We start from the raw sequence: 24,085 nt of genomic DNA on the forward strand, positions 1-24,085 counted from the left end.
GGCCATGCAGAAAGTGAGGTGATGGGTATCCTCTAGCTGCGAAACAGTTATGGTTTATTTTTCTAAAAGCCAGCGCAGACCTCTGGATTCATAACAATCTAGATGTTTCACAGACTCAACGACTCTCCCAAGAGGCAATTCAGAACATAAAAGGATTCTGGGCAGTGCAGATTCTTGGTAGCATTCATGGCTGTGGAAATATTTGGAAGAGCTTAATAATAACAACAGTACTAATCATAAAATAACAATGGGATAACCACAGTTTTTGTTTAACATTTCCTGCTTACCAGGCCTGAATGACTGCTGAGCACATTAGACATATTATCTATTTAAACCACTCATCAACCCTCCGGAAAGTAAATCGGAGCCATGGAGCACAGAAAGAAGTTGGAAGCAGAGTGGTTTTCTTGGTGTCTGCCCAACTTATGTGACACTTCGAGTATTTCTTGTCAGTCACCTGGCAGTGATCTGGCAAGTTCCAGATTTCTATTGGTCAAACAGATGTACACGTCTGGTTTTGAATCCAGTAATAGTCGGTGCACTTTCTAATGAAGCCTGTCAAGACATTAGAACTCTGGGGAAGGGGTGCCTGGGTGGTTCAGTCGGTTGAGCGTCGGACTTTGGCTCAGATCATAATCTCATGGTTCGTGGGTTCGAGCCCCGCATCAGGCTCTGTGCTGACAGCTCAGAGCCAGGACCCCGCTTCGGATTCTGTGTCTCCCTCTCTCTCTCTACCCCTCCCCTGCTTGCGCACTCATGCGCGTGCTCTCTCTCTCTCTCTCAAAAATAAATAAATGTTTAAAAAAATTAAAAAAAAAAACCACTTTGGGGAAGAGTCTTCTCGTAAAGAGTACAGACACAGGACTGCAGAGGTTTTGCTCTAAGATCATTTGTATTCCATGTTCACTAGAGACAGGAAAAGCTGCAGGGTTTGGGGGCCAAGTGGGATGGGGCCGTGGTTTTGAGTAGTAAAAGGTTTTTGGCAATTTGGCTCCTACAAATTAACATATATAGCTCTGGGAATTTGTGGACATGGCATTTGTTTTTGCTGTTTCCCTGAGGGTGACAGTGCAACAGACTAGCATACTGGGAGGGCTGGGTGCATGTGACACAGGGTTTCTCAACAGGAGGTGTCGGACGCAAGATGAGAGAGGCGGGTGCAGTTGGAGAAAGCATGTTCACAGTGATCACTGCTTGAAAGAATATTTGAAATTCCACATAATCTTTTTAGTAATGTTTGTTTATTTTTGAGAGAGAGAGAGAGATAGAGGAAGGGAGGGACAGGGAGGGGCAGAGAATCTCAAGCAGGCGCCTCACTGTCAGCGCAGAACCCCATGCGAGGCTCAGTTTCATGAACTGTGAGATCATGACCCGAGCCGAGATCAAGGGTCGGACGCTTAACTGACTGTGCCACCCAGGCGCCCCAGAATCCCACATGATCTTAAAAGAGGGCATGAGCTTTTCTGTGCTGTCCAAAAGGGGTGTAAGTTTAAAAGTAAGAAGCTCGAGCGATGTATATGCTATAATTATATACATTCATGTGAATTGAAAAGCCCCTAAATTAAAAAAAGAAAAAAGTTGTGTTAAAATGCATTTCGGTGTCATTCAGTTGTTCAGGTTCTGCCTCTGAGAAGCATGCAACTTCATCGCTTCCACCTTGACTTCTGGGATACTTGTACCTTCAGATTGCCAGAGAAAGCCGTGGGAGAGCACATTGTCTCAGCGCGTGGTCCTTCACTGAGGTCAGGGCTTGCGCTCCCCTGTGCTCCACTTACAAAGAGCAGCACTGATGTGTATCTCGAAGATAACTCAACCTGAAAACTGTTCTGACCTGGGGGGAGAATTAAGGGTGCTCTGGGGTCAAAGGTAGACGTCAGAGTTTGGAAAGGGCTGGCTATAGATTATCTTCTAATTACGCCCTCTCAGAAATGTAAACGTTAAAAAAGAAAAGAAGTATCCTCACTGCTCTACTCTAACACAGAAATTGCCAGCAGGTCAGTTTTGCTAGTCCGAGCCCTTTAGTTAAATTCTGTAAATTATTCCCCTGCTTGGATTAAGGGTTGAGAACACATACAATTAATACATAAACCATCACAGTAAATCTGTCCTGAATTTTACTGAAATACGTTTTTGCAATACAGAATTTTGTGTCACCGGATTCGGTGTTGAACACTAAACACATATTAATTTCTAGAAGGTACCAACTGGATTGACAAAATAAGCATTTCTTGAGTTGATGCTGCAAGTGGGGCGCCATAGTGGGTGCTCCTGGAAATATAAAACACGATGGCTCAGTTCCTACCCTCACCTGGTTGTGTGCTATCAAGATGACAAGACAGGGGCGTCTGGGTGGCCCAGTCGGTTAAGTGTCTGACTCTTGATCTCGGCTCAGGTCATGATCTCATGGTTCTTGAGTTTGAGCCCTGCATCGGGGGCCGTGCTGATAGCATGGAGCCTGCTTGGCATACTCTGTCTCCCTTTCTCTCTTTGCCCCTGCCCTGCTTGCGCTTGCTCGCTCGCTCTCTCTCCCTCCCTCTAAATAAATAAATAAATAAATAAATAAATAAATAAATAAATAAATAAACAAACAAACAAACAAACAAACATTAAACAAAAAAGATGACAAGACCAACACCTGCAAAGTGTGAGACAGATGGAAAAACCACAGTCTGCAAAGTCACATAATTGTAGCAGTATTGATTGCGTGGTTTTATTTTAACTCTTTGATTTTCGCTCTTTACCCTCAGCGTTTGATTACCAAAGAGCCCTAGACACTGGATGTTAGGCAGGCCTGGGGCCCTGTGCCCTGTGGCAGGTTGTCCACTCTGAGTCCTGTACACTTGGATGATGTTGTTAATAAACTCATTTTTCAGGGGAACTTCACAGTTTAGAGTACCAGGCCAGGCACAAGCCGGATACACAAAATAAAATGAATTAAACCAAGGAACGCTAACTGACAAAAGTTCATGGCGTGGTATAGTCAAAAGGACTTGGCCTGTGAGTCAAGGCTGTGGGTTTAATCCTGTCTCGGTCACTTACAGACTGTGGGACTTCGGTTAACACTTAATTTTCTCTGAACCTGCTGCTTCATCTTGCAAGGCGGCATGCTGATCACGTGACCCTAATGGGGTTCTTACAAGTATTCAGTGGAGTTCTATGAATGAAAATACTTTATAAACTGTAGAGCACATTATAGATGTGATGATATTTTAATCTTACTTGTTACCTAAAATTCAGGCACCATTTTCTTCCTCCTGCTGTCTCTCATGGTTATATAATAACTTTCCTTCATTCCTCCTTCTCTGCTTGTGTTTTGAGATCGTCCCTGAAAACACACCTCCATGAAGATGAGCATCATCTCTGTTACCCCTCCCGATCTTCCTGTCTGTCTCGTCCCCTCCAGGGATAGCTACTCTTATGATTTCTATCACACTAGGTTAGTTTCAGTTTTTGCAATTTAAATGAGTCAAGAATCAACACATGCCAATATTATGTTATTCCCGTCGTTTAAGGAGGGACCCTGATGCGATCCCAAACTCGCTTGCTTTTTTTATTTACTATGTGATTTACTTAAAAAAATTTCTTACTACTATCCTCTAGCATTGTGGAAGGTGTTAGTTTCATATGTGTTTGAGCCTCAGGCTCTTTCTTTTCCCCAAATGAATATGTTAACAGATTGACACAGCGTGACAGCCCTTCCGACATGGTACTCTCCATATTTTCCCATTTCTCTCCCAACAACCAAGCCCTCATTCTCGAGTTGGTGGAGTCCCTGCTGCGGTACTGGAAGCCACCATCGGCTGAGCTGGCAAGTCAGAAGAGGGATGGTATTCAACCAGATTTGGCCGACGCTCAGTGTAGGCGTGAGGGTGTTCAAAGGATCCAGCCAACCCCATTAGATTTTAAGAGAGAACTACTTCGAATGGTCCTTCGAAGAGTAGAGCGAGTACTGCAGCGGCCAGATTCCCTGACGATCGTGTCTTCACTTGAGGTTACTTGGCATTGAGCCTCGCATATGGTCAGGGGCCTGAGCCGTGTTTGGGGGAGGAGATGAGGGAATTATCTGGCCCCCCAGTAATTGCCAGTGCTGCACGCACTCCCAGGGCACCCCAACTGGGTGCCCAGGGCTTCCTCATGTAAGATGGTTCTGGCTCCTCAAGTGGGGTCTCCCCAAGACCTCTCCTGGGCAAAGGGTTGTGCTGGTCACAGGACTCTCTCAAGAGGCAGTGGTTTGGTCTTCCATTTGTATCTCCTGGTGCTGCATAGATTAGAGTGTTTAAATGAGGCTGATGGGGCACCTGGGTGGCTCAGTCAGTTGAGCGTCTGACTCTGGATTTTGGCTCAGGTCAAATGATCCCACGGTTTGTGGGTTCGAGCCCCATCTTGGCCTCTGCTCTGATAGCACAGAGCCTGCTTGGCATTCTCTGTCTCCCTCTCTCTCTGCTCCTCCCCCTCTCACACGCTTTCTACACCCCAGAATAAATAAATAAACATGAAAAAAAATTTAAAAAAATAAATGAGGGTACAAATGTAGACTGCCTCACAGTCTCTCCCTTGTTCCCGGAGGGGAAGGATGGCCAAGTGTCTCAGTGGCAGGCATGGGAATCAGTGGGTTGCCCTGCTCCCAGCTTTTTCTGAGCGTCTGTTCTCCTAGCTCCTGCTGATAAGATGGGGCACGGGGACATGGTCCTGTCCCCATCACAGCTGATTGCATCAGTGAGGTCACCTGACCTGAGGTTGGCCCCTCAGATTCTGTCCTCCACCAGTTGGAAATCAGTATCCAGGGCTGCTTCTCAGTCTCGGTTGGATGTTTGAATCAGGAGGTGCTCTAATGGGAGGCTCTTGTCACTGGGTAGAGAGAGCTAGTTCCCCAAGAAGGAGAGGAATGTGGTAGGCGTGCAAGAGAGGCACTTCCCAGAGCCCTTGCTGTGGGGGGGGGGGGTGGGAAAAGGTAGCTCTCCTGGCTCCCGTCCTTGGAGTTACCGGCTGCTTGTGCTGCCCCTTACGATGCTTGCAGCCTTCCAGAAACCCCCTTTTTGCTCAAGGTGGCTTGTATGGCTTTTCCCTGTAGCCACACCAGCCTGTGGTTCACAATACATTCTGATTGAACAACACAAGGCAAATGAGTTGGAAGAACAATTCAGCAAAAATAGCAATACCTACTGATTTCAGGGGGCAGAATATACCCATGGTGCCCGCTGGTCCACGCTGCCGGCGAGTCCGGGAAGTCCCATGGTCACAGTCACTCGCAGTGCGTACCAGGACTTCGGATGGCTGTTGGCTTTGGGGGCAAACATATGGTAAGATCCAGTGGCTTCCCCCATGCCAGGAAAGTGTGTCCTTGGTCATTAGCTTGTGTGCAGTACAGGGAGGTCTCAGCAGTTCTGGCCCCTCAAACGTTCCTTAAGGAGCGGTCAGCAGGCGGGTCACTTTCAGCACACGCTGCCTGTCAGTGGGGAAGGATTGCTGCTGCTTGCTGAAAAGCCTAGTTTTCTAAAATAAGTTGCTGATGGTGACTTTCCGGGGAGGAGGGGCTTTCGTCTGTGGCTTCTGAGTTGGGGGGACCCAATTACCAAGTTGTCCTTTTCTGAAGTGCTAATTTGCTTCAGACCACAGCAGTCCTGTTTGTTTCTAAGCACAATGGAAGCAGTGCAGCAGCCTGGAATGCCACTGCCACACTCGACTGTTGGTGTCTCTCCAGTCCTTTTCTGCCTGTCGGGTCCCCGTCCCACCTCTCCATCCCATGCCCTCTCCGCAACCTGAGGGTGCAAAGTGGAGGTGCCCGTTGACATGTCCTAGATGAGACCCGTTTGCTACAAAAGGACTCTTTGTGATCACACATAGTTGGCAAAACCAAGCGCAAGGTGTCACAGGATGTACATAGTTAATAACACAGCGCCAGGAGGGACTCCTCTGTTTGCAGGGAGTGGGTTACGGGGATGCGGTAAGGTGTTCACAAAGGCCTAGAACACTGGGTAAAATGCCAGTCACAAGAGATCTGTGGAAAATCCTAAGCACGTTCACAGGAGGACGAAGAGATTACTGTCTTGGAGTGTCGGGAAAGGCCTCTCGGTGCAAACGGCATCGAAGTTAGGCTTGGAAAGGCAGGCACGACCTGGCTGGGCGGCCGTGGGGCAGGAGGGCCGGGCACGTGGAACCAGCAGGTGCCACGCAGGAGCGAGCTTGCCAGGGGCAGCTGTGTCATGTCAGGGGTAAAAAGTGGAGCTGTGTTTGCCCCCATCACCAGGACCAAGAGCTAACTACATAGCTTTTCCAAGGAGCTACGCACCCGTTTTATAGGGAATAGATTTCTGGTGCAATGCACCATTTACTAATAGTACCTTCTTAGATACTTTCTTTTTTTGCTTCCAACGTCTGTCAGGTTTTTGACAGAATCTTTGTCTGTATGTGAAAAGTGGGAAGGTTGCCTGTACAGGTTTTATGAATTTATCTTTAACCAGCTTCACTGATTCTTAAAGTGAGCCAGGATGTTTGACTCTAGGTGAGAAAAGGTTGAGAGTGTGTTTGCCTAGGGAAAATAAGGGCATTGTGATAATAAAGCAAGCGCTCCTTCAAGTGCCGTATCCCCCTTTAAAGAACCCAGCTCGTTTTCGTTGCAACCTCATTACACCCAACGGGTATTTCTGTTGGTCTTCATGTGACAAAATTATGTGACCTATCACTTCTTCTTTGGAGATCAAAAGAAAATACAACTTGGAGTCTGGGAAAATGGTTTCCCTGGTGCCTGCCTGTGTTGCTAACGCTCCTATTCATTCATGTATGAAAATCCAGGGAGATAATTGTCTGGGAAACACACAAAGCTTCCGGGACAATAGTCCGGATCAGAATGACTTTTCAGGCAATTCTGCCTTTCCTGCTGGCTTCCCATCCATAGGACTTCTGTCCCATGGTTGCCTCTGGAGATTCTGTGGGAGTACCCAGAAAGCTGTTTACCTTCTGTTGTCACACTTCCTAGAGCGACCCACTCCATTTTGGGCAATGCCTATTATTAGAAAGTTCTTCCCTGTATTGAGACAAAAATCTGCTCCTCTGTAACTTTCCCCAATACTGGCTTAAATATAGACTTCTGAGGACTGACCTAGAAACACAGGCACCACACCTAACACTGCTTGCAAAACAAATGCATTCAGAGCTCCAAACAAGTAACGTATAAATAATCTTCTGGGGCATGACCCCATTCATAAGTTGGCGCATGCCCAGTAGTGGACACGGCAGGCGTGCGCCAGGAAAGGAGAAGGGAGAAGACCGATGCTCGCAGGGTTGGTGTGTAGAGCCCATCTGTTCACACCCCTGCCTTTCCCCACGTTTCCTGCATGTTGACAACTAGAAACTGCTTTAAAAACGCGTGGAGATTGGTCCAGAATGCTGCTTTCCTCACCATTCACCTTAAGAAGCTCCTGGGTGGTGTACAGAAGACTGGGCTTCTCTCTCTGGACCCCCTTCCTGGACCTCAGCCCTGGGAGCTCGCTGGTTCTGCTCACGCTGCCGCGGGATGCGGGGAGTCGTGAGGGTGGGGGGAGCTGCCTTCCAGTCGCACAGACAACAGTCTAACTCTGGGCTGTACCCCTTGTTAGCTCTGCGACTCCGAGCAAGTAGCCAAACCTCTCAGAGCCTTGGTTTTTAGAGCCTGTTTTTCATCTGCAAAACAGAGATCAAGAGTAAATGTGATGAAGCATGAAAGGAGCATGCCATTTATCACAGGCATGTACACAGGTGACTGATTCCGGTCCGTGCTCTTGGTTTGTGAAGGACCGATCACCTCCCCCTCCCAGGCTGTGGGGCAGGCAGATACGTCACCAACCGCCTCAGCTGGCAACTCAGCCCACCGCTTTGGGTCCGCACTACTTTGAAAGTCAGTGTCTCGGACTTCCACAGCCTCAGAGTGGGTTCCCCTCATATATATATTTCAGCCACAGCTTCTTGGTGTTTGAGTTTCCCCCCTCCCCCGCCCCAGGGTAAAACCCAGAACACTTTAGTTTCCTAAACTTGTCCCAGAACGTGCTACAGTTTTCTGTTTGCATCTTTGATTCTTCAGATTGGCGGTCCTCACGTAGATTTGTGTGTGAAGTGTGTGATATTTAACACTTCCGGCTCATCCCAGCATACACATCAGGATATTTAGTCCCCATCCTGGTTCGTTTAAGGTATCAAGCTGTAGCTTGGAGCAGAACGTGTTTCCGTTTCTATAGATTTGCGTGCTTGAGAGACGAGAAATAATGGGATAGCCTTTAAAAATAAATCAGTTAGTGACTAGGCCTGCAGGGGTTTTTTGTTTTTTGTTTTTTGTTTTTTTAATTCTGGCCGCCAGATTCTCAGGGTTGAGAACCAACCTGGCATTGTTGCCAGCATGGATGACACTGGCTTCTGGGCTTTTCTTACAGAGGAGTTAGGGCACAGGTCAGCTACTTAAGAGGATGTTAAGAGAAGGCAGTGGTTGCGGGCCAGGGCTTTGAGTGCCTATTCTGCCACTTAGTGGGGATGACCTCAGGCAAGGTTTATAGGATTATTACGAGATTGAGCTGGACAGAGCATTAAAGCACTTAGCAGCGTGCCTGGCACACAGTAAGCTCCTCCACCAACCGCCACCCACCCCCCCCCCCCGCCGCCCCTCACTGTTGTACATTTTTTGAGAGACAAAGCGTGCTGGTATAAGCACTGCTCATTCTCTTGACTCCTAACCATCAATTATTGACCTCATGGAGTTACAGGATGTTAGAGCCTCGAATTACATTTCCATTAGTGGATCAGACCTAGCCATGCCCGCGCTCTCTCATTTAGTCCCCCTTGTGGTCACAAGCAGACGTTTGTGAAGCGGAGTGCTGGATCAGAAACGAATTGGCCAAGGAACGGGGTTTTATCTGAGTAAAGCTGCCTGGACCCTGAGAGTCAAGTCCACTATTTGGTTTCTTTAGTGCAATGTCAGTGACCATAGGTCTTCTGTCCTTCTGTCCTCCAAAGCTCACACTGGCCTACCAGCCTGTCATCTTGTAGTCAATCACTTAACACATATTTACTGAGCACCTACTATGGGGGGGCATTTGTCTTGGCTTTGGGGATACATCAATGAAAGAGGCAAAACTCCCCACCCTCATGGAGCTTAAATTCGTTTGGGGAGACAGACGAAGAGAGTAAATCAAATGGCATTTGGAGATGGTAAGTGTGCTGGAGAAAAATAAAGGATGAAAGGGCATAAGGAATGCCAGAGAGGCAGGGTTCTAGTTTTAAATCGTGTCGTGAGGGGAAGGGCTCGTTCTCACTCAGAAATGAGAGATCTCTGAAGTCCAGGCAGAGGAAAGAGCAAGTGCAAAGTCCCTGAGGCAGCAAGCAGGCCAAGAGTACGCTGGAGGAGCAAAAAGGCCCAGGAGGGCTGGAGCCGAGTAAGCACGGAGGGAGCCGCTGGAGGTCCCATCAGAGGAACCAGGGAGGGGTGCGCCGGAAGGTTTTGAGCAAAGGAGTAATCTTCTTGGACTTTGGTTTGAATAGGATAGCTCTGGCTTCTGTGTCGAGAACAGAGCATGGGGGCAAGGGTAGAGACAGGGAGAGATGCCAGGGATGGTGGCTGGGCCCAAGTGGCAGTGGTAGACATGGCAAAGTATCCTCTTTGTGCGTTTCTGGAATGACTGAATTATTTTCCTTTTTTTTGCCAAGAACACGTGTTACCTAAAGTTAATTCCTGCGATACCCTGTCAATATCAGACGTCTGAATAGTGCCCATGTCTCTTATTTGGTGGCAGTGTCACATATGTGTGCGACGTGGATATTTGAATATTGAGGGGAAGGTTAAATAAGTCACTAATAGAGATGAGTTTTTGTCTTCCCTTGAATCATCTCGGGGGAAAGTTCGGACCACCGAAAGACCACCACCACCTTACCATTTGTGTAAGAATCTTGTTATCGAACAGGTGGTTCTACTCATTTAAAAATGGGCCCTCTTCTGGCATTACGTCTCATCCGTGCCAAGTTCATCTGAAAAGAGGCAGGAGCTCGCCTGGCCCCTCAGCCCCCATTAACACAAAGCCAGATCGAGCACAGGCCTTCAGGGATTGCCTTGCTGTCTACATTCTCGCTTCTTGTTTGCTTTAGATGTGTATATATACATGTAGGATTGTTGGGGGTTTTTTGGTATTTTGAAGATGATATGTAAAAATTTTGCAAAGAAAATTTTCCCTTTTGCGCATAATGAAACTCCAGGAAAGCAAAACCTGTTCAACAACATAATCCTGAGGGAGACCTGTGCTGTTCAGCCACAGATTGGCATTTAGAGTCATACGTATGGAGTTGCTGATAGGAGTAGTTTATCCACATTCGTTCCCACCCAGCAACTCCCAAGGACATGGCCCCCGGAAGGGAGCTCAATTTGAAGACGAGATCACCACAAGATTCGGTCCGCGTTTATTGATCTCCCGCTGGGTGTTCACTGTGGGCACAGTGACTGGCTTTCAAATTAAAAAAACAATGGGAATCATCCTCAGACGAGCAGCGATTCTATTAAATGGGCATTAGGACAGAATGTCTGAACGACCTGTTGTCTTGTAAGATCAGACCCAGGTTGTGTGTGGGTGAGGCTCCGGTGGGTACAGAGGAGGTAACTGACCTTATTTCCTCCCACAAGACTCTGCAAATCATAATATATACACAATTAACAACACAAGATGGGATAAATGTGCAGTCAGCAGAAACTTTCTGTCAATGGGTATTAATAATATAGTTGCAGCTCTTGTTTGTAAGCTTACACTGGCATGATCTTTTTTTTTTAATACCTCTTCTTATTAGTGTGGAATTTGATCCATCTTTTCACAGCACTGGTCCGCTCATAGGTCCCAAGGAAAGGAAGCACAGCACTTCTGCGGTTGCTCAGCCACCTGCTCATGACACTAAGGCTGTTTGTTGGTGTCCCTGGTGCTCACCTGCCTGTGTGTGTGTGTGTGTGTGTGTGTGTGTGTGTGTGTGTGTGTGTCAACCGGGCCAACAGATTTTAAATCTGAGCAAGATCAACTTGGGGGTTCTGTGGAGGGGGTGTGGCACAGAGGGAATCCCCCAGACATTAAGCTTCTGTCACTTTAGCCACTGCAGCTGCTCCTGATTCCTAAGTACACAAATCTCCTCCTAAGTGGCTTCGCTGCCCCAATTCTTAATAGGCACTCACCTATATGCCATCTATTTATATATCTGGGTCATCCGTGCAACCAGAGGTGTGAGCTACGCCCAGACAGACTTAACCTCTGCTTTGTTCACTCACTTCTCTTACATGCTCCTAGAGGCTTGAAGTTGGAGGAGGACACTCCCTGTTGGCGTAAATCAAACACCCAAGTCCAGTGGTCAACATTTTCGGGGAGGACTCGACAATACTTACCAACGGGGGAAAAAAATGCCGAGAAGCTCAGAATAGGCTGCCCTTAAAATTTCTCCCTGATACAACGGAACGTTTCTCAACGTGTTAATAAGCATGAAGCGAAATTCTTTTTGGCTTCTGGGGCCTTCCTTTGTGGATTTGTTTTTTGTTTTGTTCTGGTTTGGTTGTTTATTTGTTTGTTGTTTAAGAGGGAGCAGACCTAAAGTCCAGAACCTTTTAGGCTGCCCATTCTTTCTCATTTCCTACTAGGATATACAGGGTCCCTAATAACATGTTGGAACATTTCCTACGACCCTTTGTTGAATAGTGGAATTAATATAAGGTGGAACCGGTTGGGCTAATTCGAAAGGGGTCTAGTAATTGAAGTAGCAAAAGGCTGTGTGAGTGAAGTGGTCTTTACTATGATTTTAGCAGCTGTGTCACCTTGACTTCCTGTGATCGGCCTACCTCCACCATGTCTCCACCACGTCCGGACCCAGTTTTTAATTCAGGAAGGACTGCCAACAGTGATCCATTTCCACCGCTTCCTGGGCCCCTAGGACATTAGAGATTGTCCAGTCTCCAGCCAGCCACCTGCTTGGGGGCCCCTCCCCAGCTAGACTCCCGCAAGCTGAGTACACAGCTCGGCCAGCACAGGCCCCGGGTGAGCGCTGTTGACGAGCGTGGTCTGCACCCTAGCTAGTGGCGGGGCCTGCTGTTGGCCCCTCTCAGGGACGCTGGGCACCTCAAAGAAGCACGTAAAACTTTCGCACTGGAAGGGCTCCTGTAGGTGTTCCTGAGGCCAGTCCCGTCATGTCACAGAGAAAGAACAAAGGCACAGATCTGCGACGGGCGTGAGCTGGTGGCTGCATATTTAAGGCCTGCGGGAGGACAGGAAGCATTGTTTGATGGAATGAAAGCATTCTTGGAGCTGTGCCGCTTCACTACGTAAGCGTAAGTGAAGAAAGGCCTGTGGTGAGCCCACCGCCAGAGCTGGAATTCCTGACTTTTCATAGGGCTGTTCAAAGCCCTTTTCATATTTTCAGAAGCATCTATGTAGGATCCGTTAGACAGTGTGCGCATCAGACCCTGGCTGCTCAGTGATAAGATCCAAGCAGAAGCCAGAGTTTGTGACAAGTCACTGTGCGCTCGTGACCTAACTCCTGGAATTTGAATTCTAGGAATCGGCTCCAGGACGACACAACGTTGAAATATAAAATGCAATTGTAGTGGGCTTTACCGGGTATACAAACGACTACCGTGCCTGCCTGTTGGCGTACTCGGGGCCCGTGAACTGTACTGCCTTTTGTTTCCCAGAAGTGTTTAGAGAAGGAAGAAGTCCCTTTCTTCGAGTCTCCCACTTCTCCTGTTGGAAGCCCCCTTCACAGACTTGTGCATTCGGTTCTGCATCTCCTCCCTCTTCCCCAAATTCCGGCACCAGTTCCCCACATTCTAGTGATGGCGTCCTTCCCACCATCCTCTGCTTCTGTTTCCCAAGACACAACGGTCCCTCAGCTGTCACTTCCGGCCTCAGCCCTGACTTGCCTCTGCGACTCTCTCCCAGAATGCAGTCGCACATCCACGGGTGCCTTCTGAATATTCCCTGCGGGGCCTTTGGTCACCTCAAATCCAATAGAAAACAGGGCCAGGACCGGATGGTCTCTGAGTTTCCTATTGGTTCGCAAACCCAGGTTTAACAAACCCGTGTTTAAGATCATCTCAGTTCTCTCCCTTTCCTCAAACTTCCCCATCCGCTTTTAATGATCACCCTAATCTCCCCATTATGTAAGTCGTGTAACGTGTGCTCTCTTCCACACATACTGTAGCCGCAAAAGCCAGGGAGCAAAAGGGTTGAATTGGCTGACATACTCGCTGAGAGAGGAGCAGCTCAGAGCATATGTCTTCACTGCTCTCAGGATGACACGGGCATCTTCATATAAAAAGTAAGGCTTGTTGTCATGCTAGGGACCCTTATACATTTTTGAGCGTCTCTTTAAAACTGCGATGCATGACCCCCTGGGCAGCTTTTTTCTTTCCTTGTCTTCCCCGGCAACCAGCTGTCACCTCGGAGAGCTGGCGGAACAGTAGGCGTGGAGTCCACAGATGAGCCGACTTTCCTACTCCCACTGCTGACGGTTTGTCAGTCACGGGGAGGACCTAATAAACTCTCTTGTGTTCCTTTGCCCAATGGGCACGTCCCTAAATAGATTTCAGAGTGAATAAGCACGACGACGTGGAGATTCTGATTTGGTGCATCACAACGTTAGAGCTGCAGGGAAGCACTGGACGTCAGGCCTCTCCACCTCCTGATCTTACTGAAGAGGGGACGGAGGCCCAGGAAGGTTAGGTGAACTGCCCAAAGTCACACAGCTGATTTGTGACACACGGCGGCCCCAGCCCTGGTATCCTGACTCCCAGCCCACAGCTCTTCCCTTCACCTGCCTTTTAAACATACCGGCTCCCCTGCGGCCCCTCATCTGGAGTGGGCTCTCCAGCCCCCTGGAAAACCCCAATAAATTCCGCCTCCTGGTCCAAAACAGTGTTTTCAAAAATACTCTGTTATACAATCTTAAGTTGTAAATGTGATGGATCCGCACCCTTACTACTTCAAGTTTAAAGAGAAAACCACGACGTGGTGGAAACTGCTGGTTTGTCTGCCTTCCTGTGTGTTTTATCCACATGCACAAAATCAGGTCAGAACACCTTCCAAGCTGTGCAGAGATGCCCTCCCCCGCAGCCTCCTCAGCATCACGCTTCAAGGAAGAATGGGCAGAAAGCACAGTTTGCTGGTTCCTTCTGAAAACCTAACTCCTGAGGACCCTGTATTTTCAGGATTTAATCACTGTTTTAATTATTACTTGGGGTTTCTGTGCCATGTGGTTTTTCTGAGGTATAGAATCGTCTGGAGTGGGGGAAGAACATTTGACAATGCCTCTGCTCTGCACGGAGTCGCCAGGGGTGAATAAACCTATAAACCCCTAGGATGAGTGAACCTTGGCTTTCACCTAAAATGCTACCTAGCTGAGATTCCTGCCCACAACTTCTCCTGTGTGTTTCTTTAGGCTGGCTTTAGTTCCTGTGCTTTGTATCCCATCTGGCTTCTTAGGATGGGGTGTCTTCAGGGCGCCTGCGTGGCTCAGTTGGTTAACAAAGTCGGTCCAACTTTGGCTCAGGTCATGATCTCACGGTTCATGGAATGGAGCCCTGCCATCGGGCTGTGTGCTGCCAGCTCAGAGCCTGGAGCCTGCTTCGGTTTCTGTGTCTCCCTCTCTCTGCCCCTCCCTCCATCTCTCTCTCTCTCTCTCTCTCTCTCTCTCAAAAATAAGTAAACATTAAAAAAAAATTTGTTGAAGGATGGGGTGTCTTCGAGAGAGCTTGTGCTTCTGTAAGTCAATTTTTCATTGTCTTTTCTTTAATTCCATAACACGTGGGTTCATGAGCCCCACCTACAAGAACAGATACACATTATTCCAACGGTGACACAAGCGTGTATTTAGCATCTCATACAGTTAAAGAAATAAAAAATACAGGGACTTTGCACCGTCAGACCCATACCAGGCACAGCCTTTCACGGTAAGACAGGAGCTGCTGCTGCTGCCGCTTAGTCAGAGGGCTGTGGTCTGTGTGCAGAAGAGGCAGCGGGCCCAAGTTCAATGCCTGTGGGCGCGTGAGAAACATAGAAGCGCTGTATCTCTGGCTCCTCTCTGAGGATCAGGACGCTGCAGGGACAATTGAGAGACTTCCCTGCATCAGCTGTGTTGACCTGGCGGGAGCAAAGGACAGTGCTGATCTCTGCCACTGCTACCCCAGTATCCACTTTAGGATGAAACCAAACCTCAGTAAGTCTCTTCCAGAGCCTTTTGGACACCCCGTGATATAGTGGCAAACCTGCCCGCGGTATCCTTTCAATGTAATTTTAAGGTAACGTGAGCCTAGTTCTGATTTCCTACTTCTGATTTACCTTTTCTACTGCTACCATTATAGGTTTTTTGGCCTCATCGCCAAGCCTAAATTAGAAGTAGCGGGGGTGCATCGCTATCTGTATATCTTGAGCTGCACAGGAAGCACACAGAATATGTCGAGCTGCCCCGGGATGCTAGGAGTGATATGAGACTGAGCCTCAGCCTGGCTACTGCCGGCAGGCGCTGGGCCTGCCCTCCTGGCTTGTGGTTGACGTGAGGGTGTATGGGAGGCGGCGGTACCTTCCCCAGGCCACTTGTGTGGGCTCTGATCTCCGGGCTCTGATCTGTCCCCTCTTAAGCCACACCGTCGGCTCCTTGCTAATGGAGTCTTCCGAGAAAGAAACACAACTTCCTTGAGAAAGCTAAAGCAGTGACACAATGATTGGCTTAGAAAGTTCAGGTCTCTGAGGTGCCCGGACACAGAATTGCTTTGGTGAGCCCTGAGCCTCGCGTGTGCTTGTAAAGGTACACGCAGGGGTGAGTGTGCGTGTGTGGGTGCTGACAAGAACCAAGGAGAAAATCACCCAGACAGCGAAGACTTTTGCACTTGGCTTGTCTTTGTATGTTTCTTTTGCTTGGTAAGAAGCATTATTATCGTAGGCAAAAAGAGAAAGCACTAGATTGTGTGTTACGGAGCTTCAGCCCTTTGCCGGTAGTTTTTTCCTTCAACAGCCTGGCACTTTCGTCCACCAGCACTGCCACCAGCAAGTAGGGTTTTACTCACTGCAGGGCGCACCGCAGCCCAACCTTCTCTCCCTTGTCCATCTCATCGTTTCTTCTTTGCCCTTAGCATTATGATTTCCCCGAATCACAGCACCTGCCTGGATTGGCATTCTTACCATTTCTGAGAGTTCCTAGCAGAGATTCAGACAGTATGGCAGGGAGATGGCTAACATGAAACTTCTTTCCCCTCCTCACATCCGCAATCGGCTGTGTATCCGTCCGTGCAGCAGACACACAGCTCCTGCCCTCGAGGGAGGTCACAGTCCTGGATGTGCACAGGAGGAGGAAAGGGCGCAGCACGACGATGGCATAAGTTCTGTGTAAGGAGGCTGGGAGGCGTGGGCACAGTATGCCGAACGAGCTTAGGCTGTAGATGGGTAGTGATAGGAAGGGGAAGAATTCTAGGTAAGGGGATCATCACGAGCAAACTTTGAGAAGCAGTAAAGCACAGGAAGTACACGGAGAACAGCTCCATTTTACTGGAACTACACAGAGTGCAGAAAGACTAAGGAGGGAGTTGCGGCTGCAGAGGCGGGTCCTGTTTGTGCAAAACACCTTGCATATGTGGGGCTCGGGCTTCCAGACGCAGAGCTGGTCGCTCAGGGATCTTTGAGTGTGAGACGAGCAACATTGGAGAAGGTCTTTTCTCTCTGGGCTGTTCTTAGATTCCTACCAGAGAGGTGCTGGGTGGAGAAAGGGCTCCTTAGAGGGTGACTGACCTGGTCAAGTTCAAGATACTGGATGGCTTTTCTCCCATACAATGTGGCGCCCACAGTGTTGTGTTTCTTTGCGTCCATTGGCAGTCTTTAAGAGGTACCTCTGAGGTCTGCAAAAATAGCCTTTTAATTTTAATGTAGTTTACATTTTATGAAGATTTTAATAAGTTGTTATCATAGGTTTTGCACCTTACGTGAGAGAGGTGTCCTATACAAAAGCAGTGGTCGCATTCTGACAAAGTACTTTTTGAAAGGAGGAAAGGGATAGAAATGTTGATACCGTTAGCCCTAAAAGCCAGATTTCTGTTAACTTTGATATACTGCATTCACTATTTGTTATGATGGTAAGTGTACTTGATGAAATGACTGGTCCCAGAAATCTAAGCTATCAGACTCTCATGTTTGGTCACTAAAGCCATCGCACCCCAATAGTGACTGGCGGTAGGTGTGTAGAAACGAGCTGCTCAGTGCATGTCTGAAGCGTTACTGAATCTTTGGAGGCAGTCACATGGAATAGCACGTCTGTGGATGAGACTTATATTCAGCCTGAACAGCGACTGGCTTAACTGAGTTTTTAGTTTTGTTCAGAACATTTATGCTGTGACATCTACAACATTAGGCAGACAACGGTAGAGTGGGAAGCAGAGGCAGAGGTTTTTCTCTGGTTCCATTTTAAGGCCCCTCACAGTATCCAGCCGATGGAGCAGCTTTGTAAGTATATGACATTCAAAGGACTCTTATGAAGAAGAGGTTCTAAGACCCAGAGAAATGAAATCTATGTGTTTGGCAATGAATATTTAGCGTTTCCTCTGTGCCTGGCGCTGTGCTAAGCATTGAGTGATAAAAGCTCAGGCACTATCCTTCGTCCCTAGTGTTCACTGCACTCTTACTCCTAATGAGCGGAGAGTTCAGTTTTGATTCTGGTGGATAAAAAGCATTTTATGTTTCCATTTTATGCTTCCATGTGGCAGAAGAGGCTGTTCACGGGAGGTAGTTTCTTTAGCAGCCACCAGGTGTCAGCAAAGGACTTGAAACTCTTGACCGCGTCTGCATTCTTGGCTTTCTTAACTCCCCGAGGCCCCCATTGGAACTTTTCAAAGGCAGTGGACCTGCACTGGGCCGCCTTCTCCTAAATATCAGTGTCAAATACTTTCTCCTCAAGATTGCATCACATTTATTCACCTTTCCCTTATAAAACTAGCACTAGTCCCTCGGTTTTTTTTCTGATTTAAAGCTTCTAATTCGGTCTTTTCACGGTGATGGTTCTACAGAGTAGAAGGCAATCGGGGTGGGGGTGGGGGAATATCACCAAGCTCTTGCTTTTTCCACTCATCCCTTCCACCAAATAGAAGAGAAACAGTCTGATGGTGGAGCTTGGTGGATCCAGACTGCAGAAGGAGTTTTCAGAGTGTACAGGAGAGAGGCCCAGGCATCTTCACTGGCCCTGCCATCTGGTTCCTCGTGTAGCATGTATTTGGGACAGTGTGTTGATTGACAGGGGAAACCTTGGCATGGTGGGTATTGGTTTGTATCATACGGCTTTGCTCCCGTTTCTCATCTCATCACGCCCCCTCGCTGGGATGGCCAGGCGGGACAGGAAGCAGAGGCATTTGGTATAGGACACTGGGCGATAGGGTGGGACAAAACTGGGGAAGGCTCTCCCTGGACACCCCGGGCTTCTCTCAAGCTTCGTGCGGCGTCAGAAGAGGTGGCCGTTAGAGGGATGTCCGTTTGAATGAGCTGCTAAGCTACTGGGAAACTGAAGGAGAGACCAGCTGGGGAGATAGAGACAGAAAGTCAAGTGCTGGCTTTAGCCACTGATGCTGCTGGGTTGTGTGGCCTGCAGGGGAGGGAGAGTAAGGCATAGCATGTAGCCCCAAGTCTACCCCCTGAAGTAAGGGCCCGATTGATGCAAGGTTCTCAGTTTAGACATGCTGTGGGGATTTCCTTTGGACTGATCAGCAGGATTTGCCAAATCGCATTACAGCTAATTCCAGGAACTACTCAGACGCTTCTGTTGTTTTGTATTGACTAAAGCACTGTAAATAAGGAAGTGTATCCATAGGGATTCAAAAGTATTTTGAATGTTTTGCTTTTGTAGAGATCTTTGCTATAATAGTGAAAGAAAATCATCTTGCTCCTTACAACATCATGCGAGATGTCCTCAAAACATACCATATCCAGAGGAACCTGGCTAGCTCAGTCTGTAGAGTGTGTAACTCTTGATCTCAGGGTCATGAGTTCAAGTCCCACGTTGGACATGAAGCCTACTTTAAATTAATTAGTTAATTTTTTAAAATCGTACGGAAGCCACACATGCTATTGAAGAGGGTGGCTCGGCACTGGGCAGCGGCTCTCCCGGGGAGGGCTCTCGCACCTGCATTGGCATGCGTTTTTAATTCTCTTTAATTTTTTTACAAGTTTATTTACTTATTTTGAGACAGGACAGGGGAGGGGCAGAGACAGAGGGGGACAGATGATCCAAAGCGGGCTCCACGTGGACAGGAGAGAGCCAGATGTGGGGCTCGAACTCATGAACTGTGAGATCGTGACCTGAGCCGAGGTTGGACGCTTAACCAGCTGAGCCACCCAGGCGCCCCGCGTGCATTTTTTTTCAAAGCAGTTTTAAAGACAAAGTTTCTTATTATCAGCTTGACTTCCAGTTCATGTGATAACTGCCTGTGGGTCTGTGTAAGGGACAGGTCGAATCGTACAAAACAAAAGGGTGTTTACACTGTGATGCCTTTGAGCCACCCGTCTCCCACATTTCCCACTGCTCCGGGGACTCCTGCAGCAAGCGCCACTTGCCCACGGGAACGTGAGTCTTCGCATCCAGGCCACATCGCCGCGTCGATTCCCAGCTTCACAGTTTCACGCTCCCTTCTCCTCCCTGCTCTTTTCAGATCACTGGCGTGATCCTGCTGGCTGTTGGAGTCTGGGGCAAACTCACTCTGGGCACCTACATCTCCCTGATCGCCGAGAACTCCACAAATGCCCCCTATGTGCTCATCGGGACCGGCACCACTATTGTGGTGTTTGGCCTGTTCGGATGCTTTGCGACATGCCGTGGTAGCCCGTGGATGCTGAAGCTGGTGAGTGTGTCACGACATAATACTGCTTTTTCGATTACTTTTTGAAACCACAGAAATCACACGAAAGTGACATGGCCCTTCTTGAAGCCACAGACAAGACCTTCATAGGCGTTGCCTCTAATCTTAGTCCAGAACCTTGTCTAATCCACCGTCTAATGCCCTAGAGGGCAAAACAACCCCAAACACAGCTTGGCACACACACGCAAAAAGCCAGTTCTCGTCCCTCGAAGTGGGTGGTGACAGAGCAGTGGCCAGTGGTTCCATGAAGCCATTTATATCCTCATGGCAAGACGCCTTGGGTTAGTTTTGAAGTGTTCCTCCCAAGTCTCTTCAGGTATGTGACGTGCAGCGTGGGCAGGCAGCACCCCTAACATGAGCAGCCTTTCCTCTCCAAGTTCCCACTGGAGCAATACTTCCTGCTTCCTTGAACTTGGCCGTGCTTGGCTGAGTGGGCGCACTCTTCTCCGAACCTGCACACCTGAGCTCAATGCTATGGGAGTCAAGCTAAGCCAGAGAGCTTCCCCGCTCGACAGAGGGTTGGCGCAGGAGCAGATTTTGACTGCCAGCCCAGCGCTGGGCGCCTTTACTATAATAGGACACTCGGCGTGATGTTCCCCAAAGGGCAAGGGGCAGGCTGCTGAAAGGCTGTTACCATGATTCTTAACGTTCTGGTGGACTCATTGCCCAACTGTCTACCCCCTGCCCGTGCTCACTGCCTATGCTAATAAGAGTTCATGTTCAAGGATTTTATAGATAAAAGGTAGCAAGGGCCTCTCCTCAAAAGAACAATTTGTTTGAAGAGATTGATTTCAGATGTCTCATTTTGTGAAAGGGGAGAGTGGAGAGTCTGTCTGCGCCGTGCTGCCCATACTTCCTTGTTTAGCCCTAGATTAGAGGACATTTCATACCCTCTAGTGACAGAGATGGGTGTGAGGATGACTCTCTCCAAGGGAACCACCTTCCAAACTGGCACTGATCAGTCCCTCTCTCGACAGCCTCACGGAAGTAGTGTTTGATTCAGCCACTTGTGTCCTGCAGACCACGCAGGAGGTTGATGGCCTGGCCACCACTGATTCTTCTGGGTTGGTGGAAAAGCCAGAGCGAGGCCACATTGAGGCATTTCTGCTGCTGTCACCTGCTACTCTATGCTGGCCTCCCGAGTCTACCTTCTAGTACTTCTGAGAAGCACTAGGATTTCTTTCTGTCTGGTGTGATAGTCCTCAATTCTGGATGCCTGCTTAAATCACCTGGGCCGCTTTTGAAAGACACCTTCACCAGGGTCCCACCTTCAGCCAACCGAACCAGACTCCACAGCAGCGAGGCCAACCGCCACAGTCTCTAAAAGCCATTTAGGAGATGCCATCCTACAGCGAAGGTTGAGAGCCTCCCGTTCAGTACAATGAGTAGCAAGGGAAGGATTAACTTGAAAGGACCAGAAAAGAAAGATGGCTAGGAATTCATCCGTCTGAACAAGAAGGGAGGAGACCTGGCCTACGTCTCTAGTGGCCGAGATGTAACCTCTTTGGGCCTGTCCCCATTTGTGAGAGAACGGCATTGGACTAACTCACCAAGGTTTCTTCCTGAGCGAAGGGGGATAGGAGAGGGGACACAACAATGGAATAGTCCTCTCTGGACTCTGCTGAAGGTGGTTTCAAACCACTCTGCCGTGTTCTCCTAACACGTGCGAGCTCACTAGCAGGTGAGCCTTTGGAGAGAACTTCTTGAGGTTTTGTTTAGTTTTTAGCTTTGGCCTTTAAAAGCCATCAGCTGGTGTGGGGAGAGCTGGGATGGGAACCCAGGGGTGTCTCCTTCCAAAGCCAGGACGATTTCTACTACGGTACTTTCATCTCGAGAAAACTCGCCCCCTACCACCTGTATTTAGTGTGCGCTTTCCACAGTAGGCTTTTGGCCAGGGCCTTCTGAAGGAGAAGCAGCTGTTCTCTGGAAGCTCCTAGAAACCGGGAACTTCCCAGCGACAGGAAACCGCTGATCTGGCTGTTAAGAGCGGAAGTCACTTGATTAACTGTCTGTCAGTCTAGAATTTTATGGTCCTCATTTAACCTCATTAACTGCAAAACAACTGAAGATAACTATTTCCACTTTATGGAGGCCCAGATTGACTGCCTCTTTCCTAAGAGTTAGCCCACAACAAAGCTAGGACGTAAACCTACGAGGACTTCTGACTACAGAGTTGAATGTCCTTTCTCCCACCTGCCTCTGACAGTTACTTTCCCACAGGACTTTCTGGTGGATTCTAGGCCTGGTGTGAGACTCTCTCCAGAGTCAAATGTGTTTCTTATTGTATTTTATAGTAAGTTGAGAGACAGATATCATGTCCATGGGGCGTTCTACTCATAACTGTGTTTGCTATTTTGTTTTATGTTTTTTAAAGTCTATTTATTGATTTTGAGAGAGAGAGACAGACAGACAGAGAACCAGCGGGGGAGGGGCGGAGAGAGAAGGGACCGAGGATCAGAAGGGGGTCCTGTGCTGACAGCAGACAGCCCGATGTAGGGCTTGAACTCATGAACCATGAGATCATGACCTGAGCTGAAGTCGGAAGCTCAACTGACTGAGCCACCCAGGCGCCCCTGTGTTTGCTAGTTTAGTGGCCATGCTTTAAGTGTACGTAGAGACTTTTGTTAATATTTTCTACAAAACTGGCATTTTAAGCCAATATTCCCTCCTTTTAACATGTGCCACTAGCTGAGAAAAATAGTTTATGATCTTATGCACATACGTACTTTACAAGCAAGTAACATGACCATGTACAGTCGATCCAAATTCTAAAGCATCACCTAGGAGCATTCCAAACATTCCATTTTATTTTGAGATGAGAAGAAACAGATTGTAAGACATATGCCTTGTAGGAAAAGAGTCACTTCTCTTTCCTTTTATCTGCTTTTCAAAGTCACAAAAATGGAAACCCTTAATGTCTCATAAGTACCATGTAATTCATCCCTGAACTTAGGCACACGTGTGTGCACACGCACACACACTCAACTTGGGAAGTACGGGAAGCGTGAAATGAGTAAGAAGCACTAAGGGTTTCGGATGCTTATGGAGAGTGTTAGTAGTACAGCTTCTTTGCTTTTTAAAGACTAGCGACTCCACACACTGTGCAGAACAAGACCGGTACGGAGCCCACCGGCCCCTGCTGTAAGTGCTACATTCAGGCACGATCACCGTATCGAGGAAGAACGTTGACCTGTGCGTGTTCTGGTCTTTCTGTCAGGATGGGATCGGTACAGTCACAGAGGAAGGGGTTTGGAAGCCATTTTATTAGCTTTGCTCAAGAAAACTGGAGGGATTTGCCCACCTGAAGAGAAGCAGCAGGTTGGCACCATGGCTGTGTTCCCACATACGAAGGGCGATTGTGGAGGAGCAAGGTTGGGCTGGTGCTTCTAGCTCTTGAAAGCAGTTCTGACACCAGGGAGTAGAAGTTGCAAGGAGGCAGACTGTGGCCAGGAGAAAGAAAGCCTTTCCAGCAATTGGAACGCTGTGAAAACTGAATGGGCTGCAAGGGGCGCGTGGGTGGAGGGACTAGGCTGGGCTCACAGATGCTAGAGGAAGGGTGCATGCAGGTGCCGGCTGACCATCGTGACCGAGCTGGTCTGAAGGACTCCCGGACGGGGCAGAACCGTGTCCTGCGACCTCCAGAGTACTTTCCCACTCGACGATTCCGGCATCACAAGTAGTGCATACCTGAGTTATAAAAAGCCCTTCCAGATTTCTCCCGGTTGAGCCCAGTCTCCGGATGTGCTCTCCTTAGCATGTGTGGCCCAAAATGCTCGCGCATATTTAAACAGACACGTTTCTATATTGAGGCTCATGTGGGGAAATCTGGACAAGGGTATTTTTAAGCTTTTCCTAAACTTTGGGGAATATGAGGATTTGTGTGATTCCCTGTGATAAGAAGTTAGCTACCCCGAAGGAACACTCATTTCCATCCTGACGTGTCTGACTCTGTCCCTGTGTGCCTGGTTTTCAGTATGCCATGTTCCTGTCCCTGGTGTTCCTGGCTGAGCTGGTAGCTGGCATTTCAGGGTTTGTGTTTCGTCATGAGGTGAGTATACACGAAGTACAGAACTCACTGAAAGGGGCTTTGGGAGGAGGATTTCTGAAACCTCTCACAATGTGTAAAGGGCACATATGGGCTAGCTGGCATCTCCGGTGGTATCGCTGTTTTCCAAATGTCACTTAATATGGGCTGAAATGCCAATAAAAATCTAAATGCCA

At 48.4% G+C, this 24,085-nt stretch overlaps 1 protein-coding gene across 2 annotated transcripts in view; it reads left to right on the plus strand.

The window, feature by feature from the left end:
- The window catches only part of TSPAN7 (tetraspanin 7), a 127,901-nt gene that overhangs the window by 83,795 nt on the left and 20,021 nt on the right, over positions 1-24,085 (plus strand). For both annotated transcript variants that reach the window (XM_058714417.1, XM_058714418.1), the window contains exons 2-3: positions 19,658-19,846; positions 23,838-23,912. In XM_058714417.1, coding sequence (XP_058570400.1) covers positions 19,658-19,846; positions 23,838-23,912 — 264 coding nt within the window. The remainder of the gene's footprint in view (positions 1-19,657; positions 19,847-23,837; positions 23,913-24,085) is intronic.

The sequence above is a fragment of the Neofelis nebulosa genome, chromosome X, assembly GCF_028018385.1.
Source record: "Neofelis nebulosa isolate mNeoNeb1 chromosome X, mNeoNeb1.pri, whole genome shotgun sequence".
In the NCBI taxonomy this organism is placed as follows: Eukaryota; Metazoa; Chordata; class Mammalia; order Carnivora; family Felidae; genus Neofelis; species Neofelis nebulosa.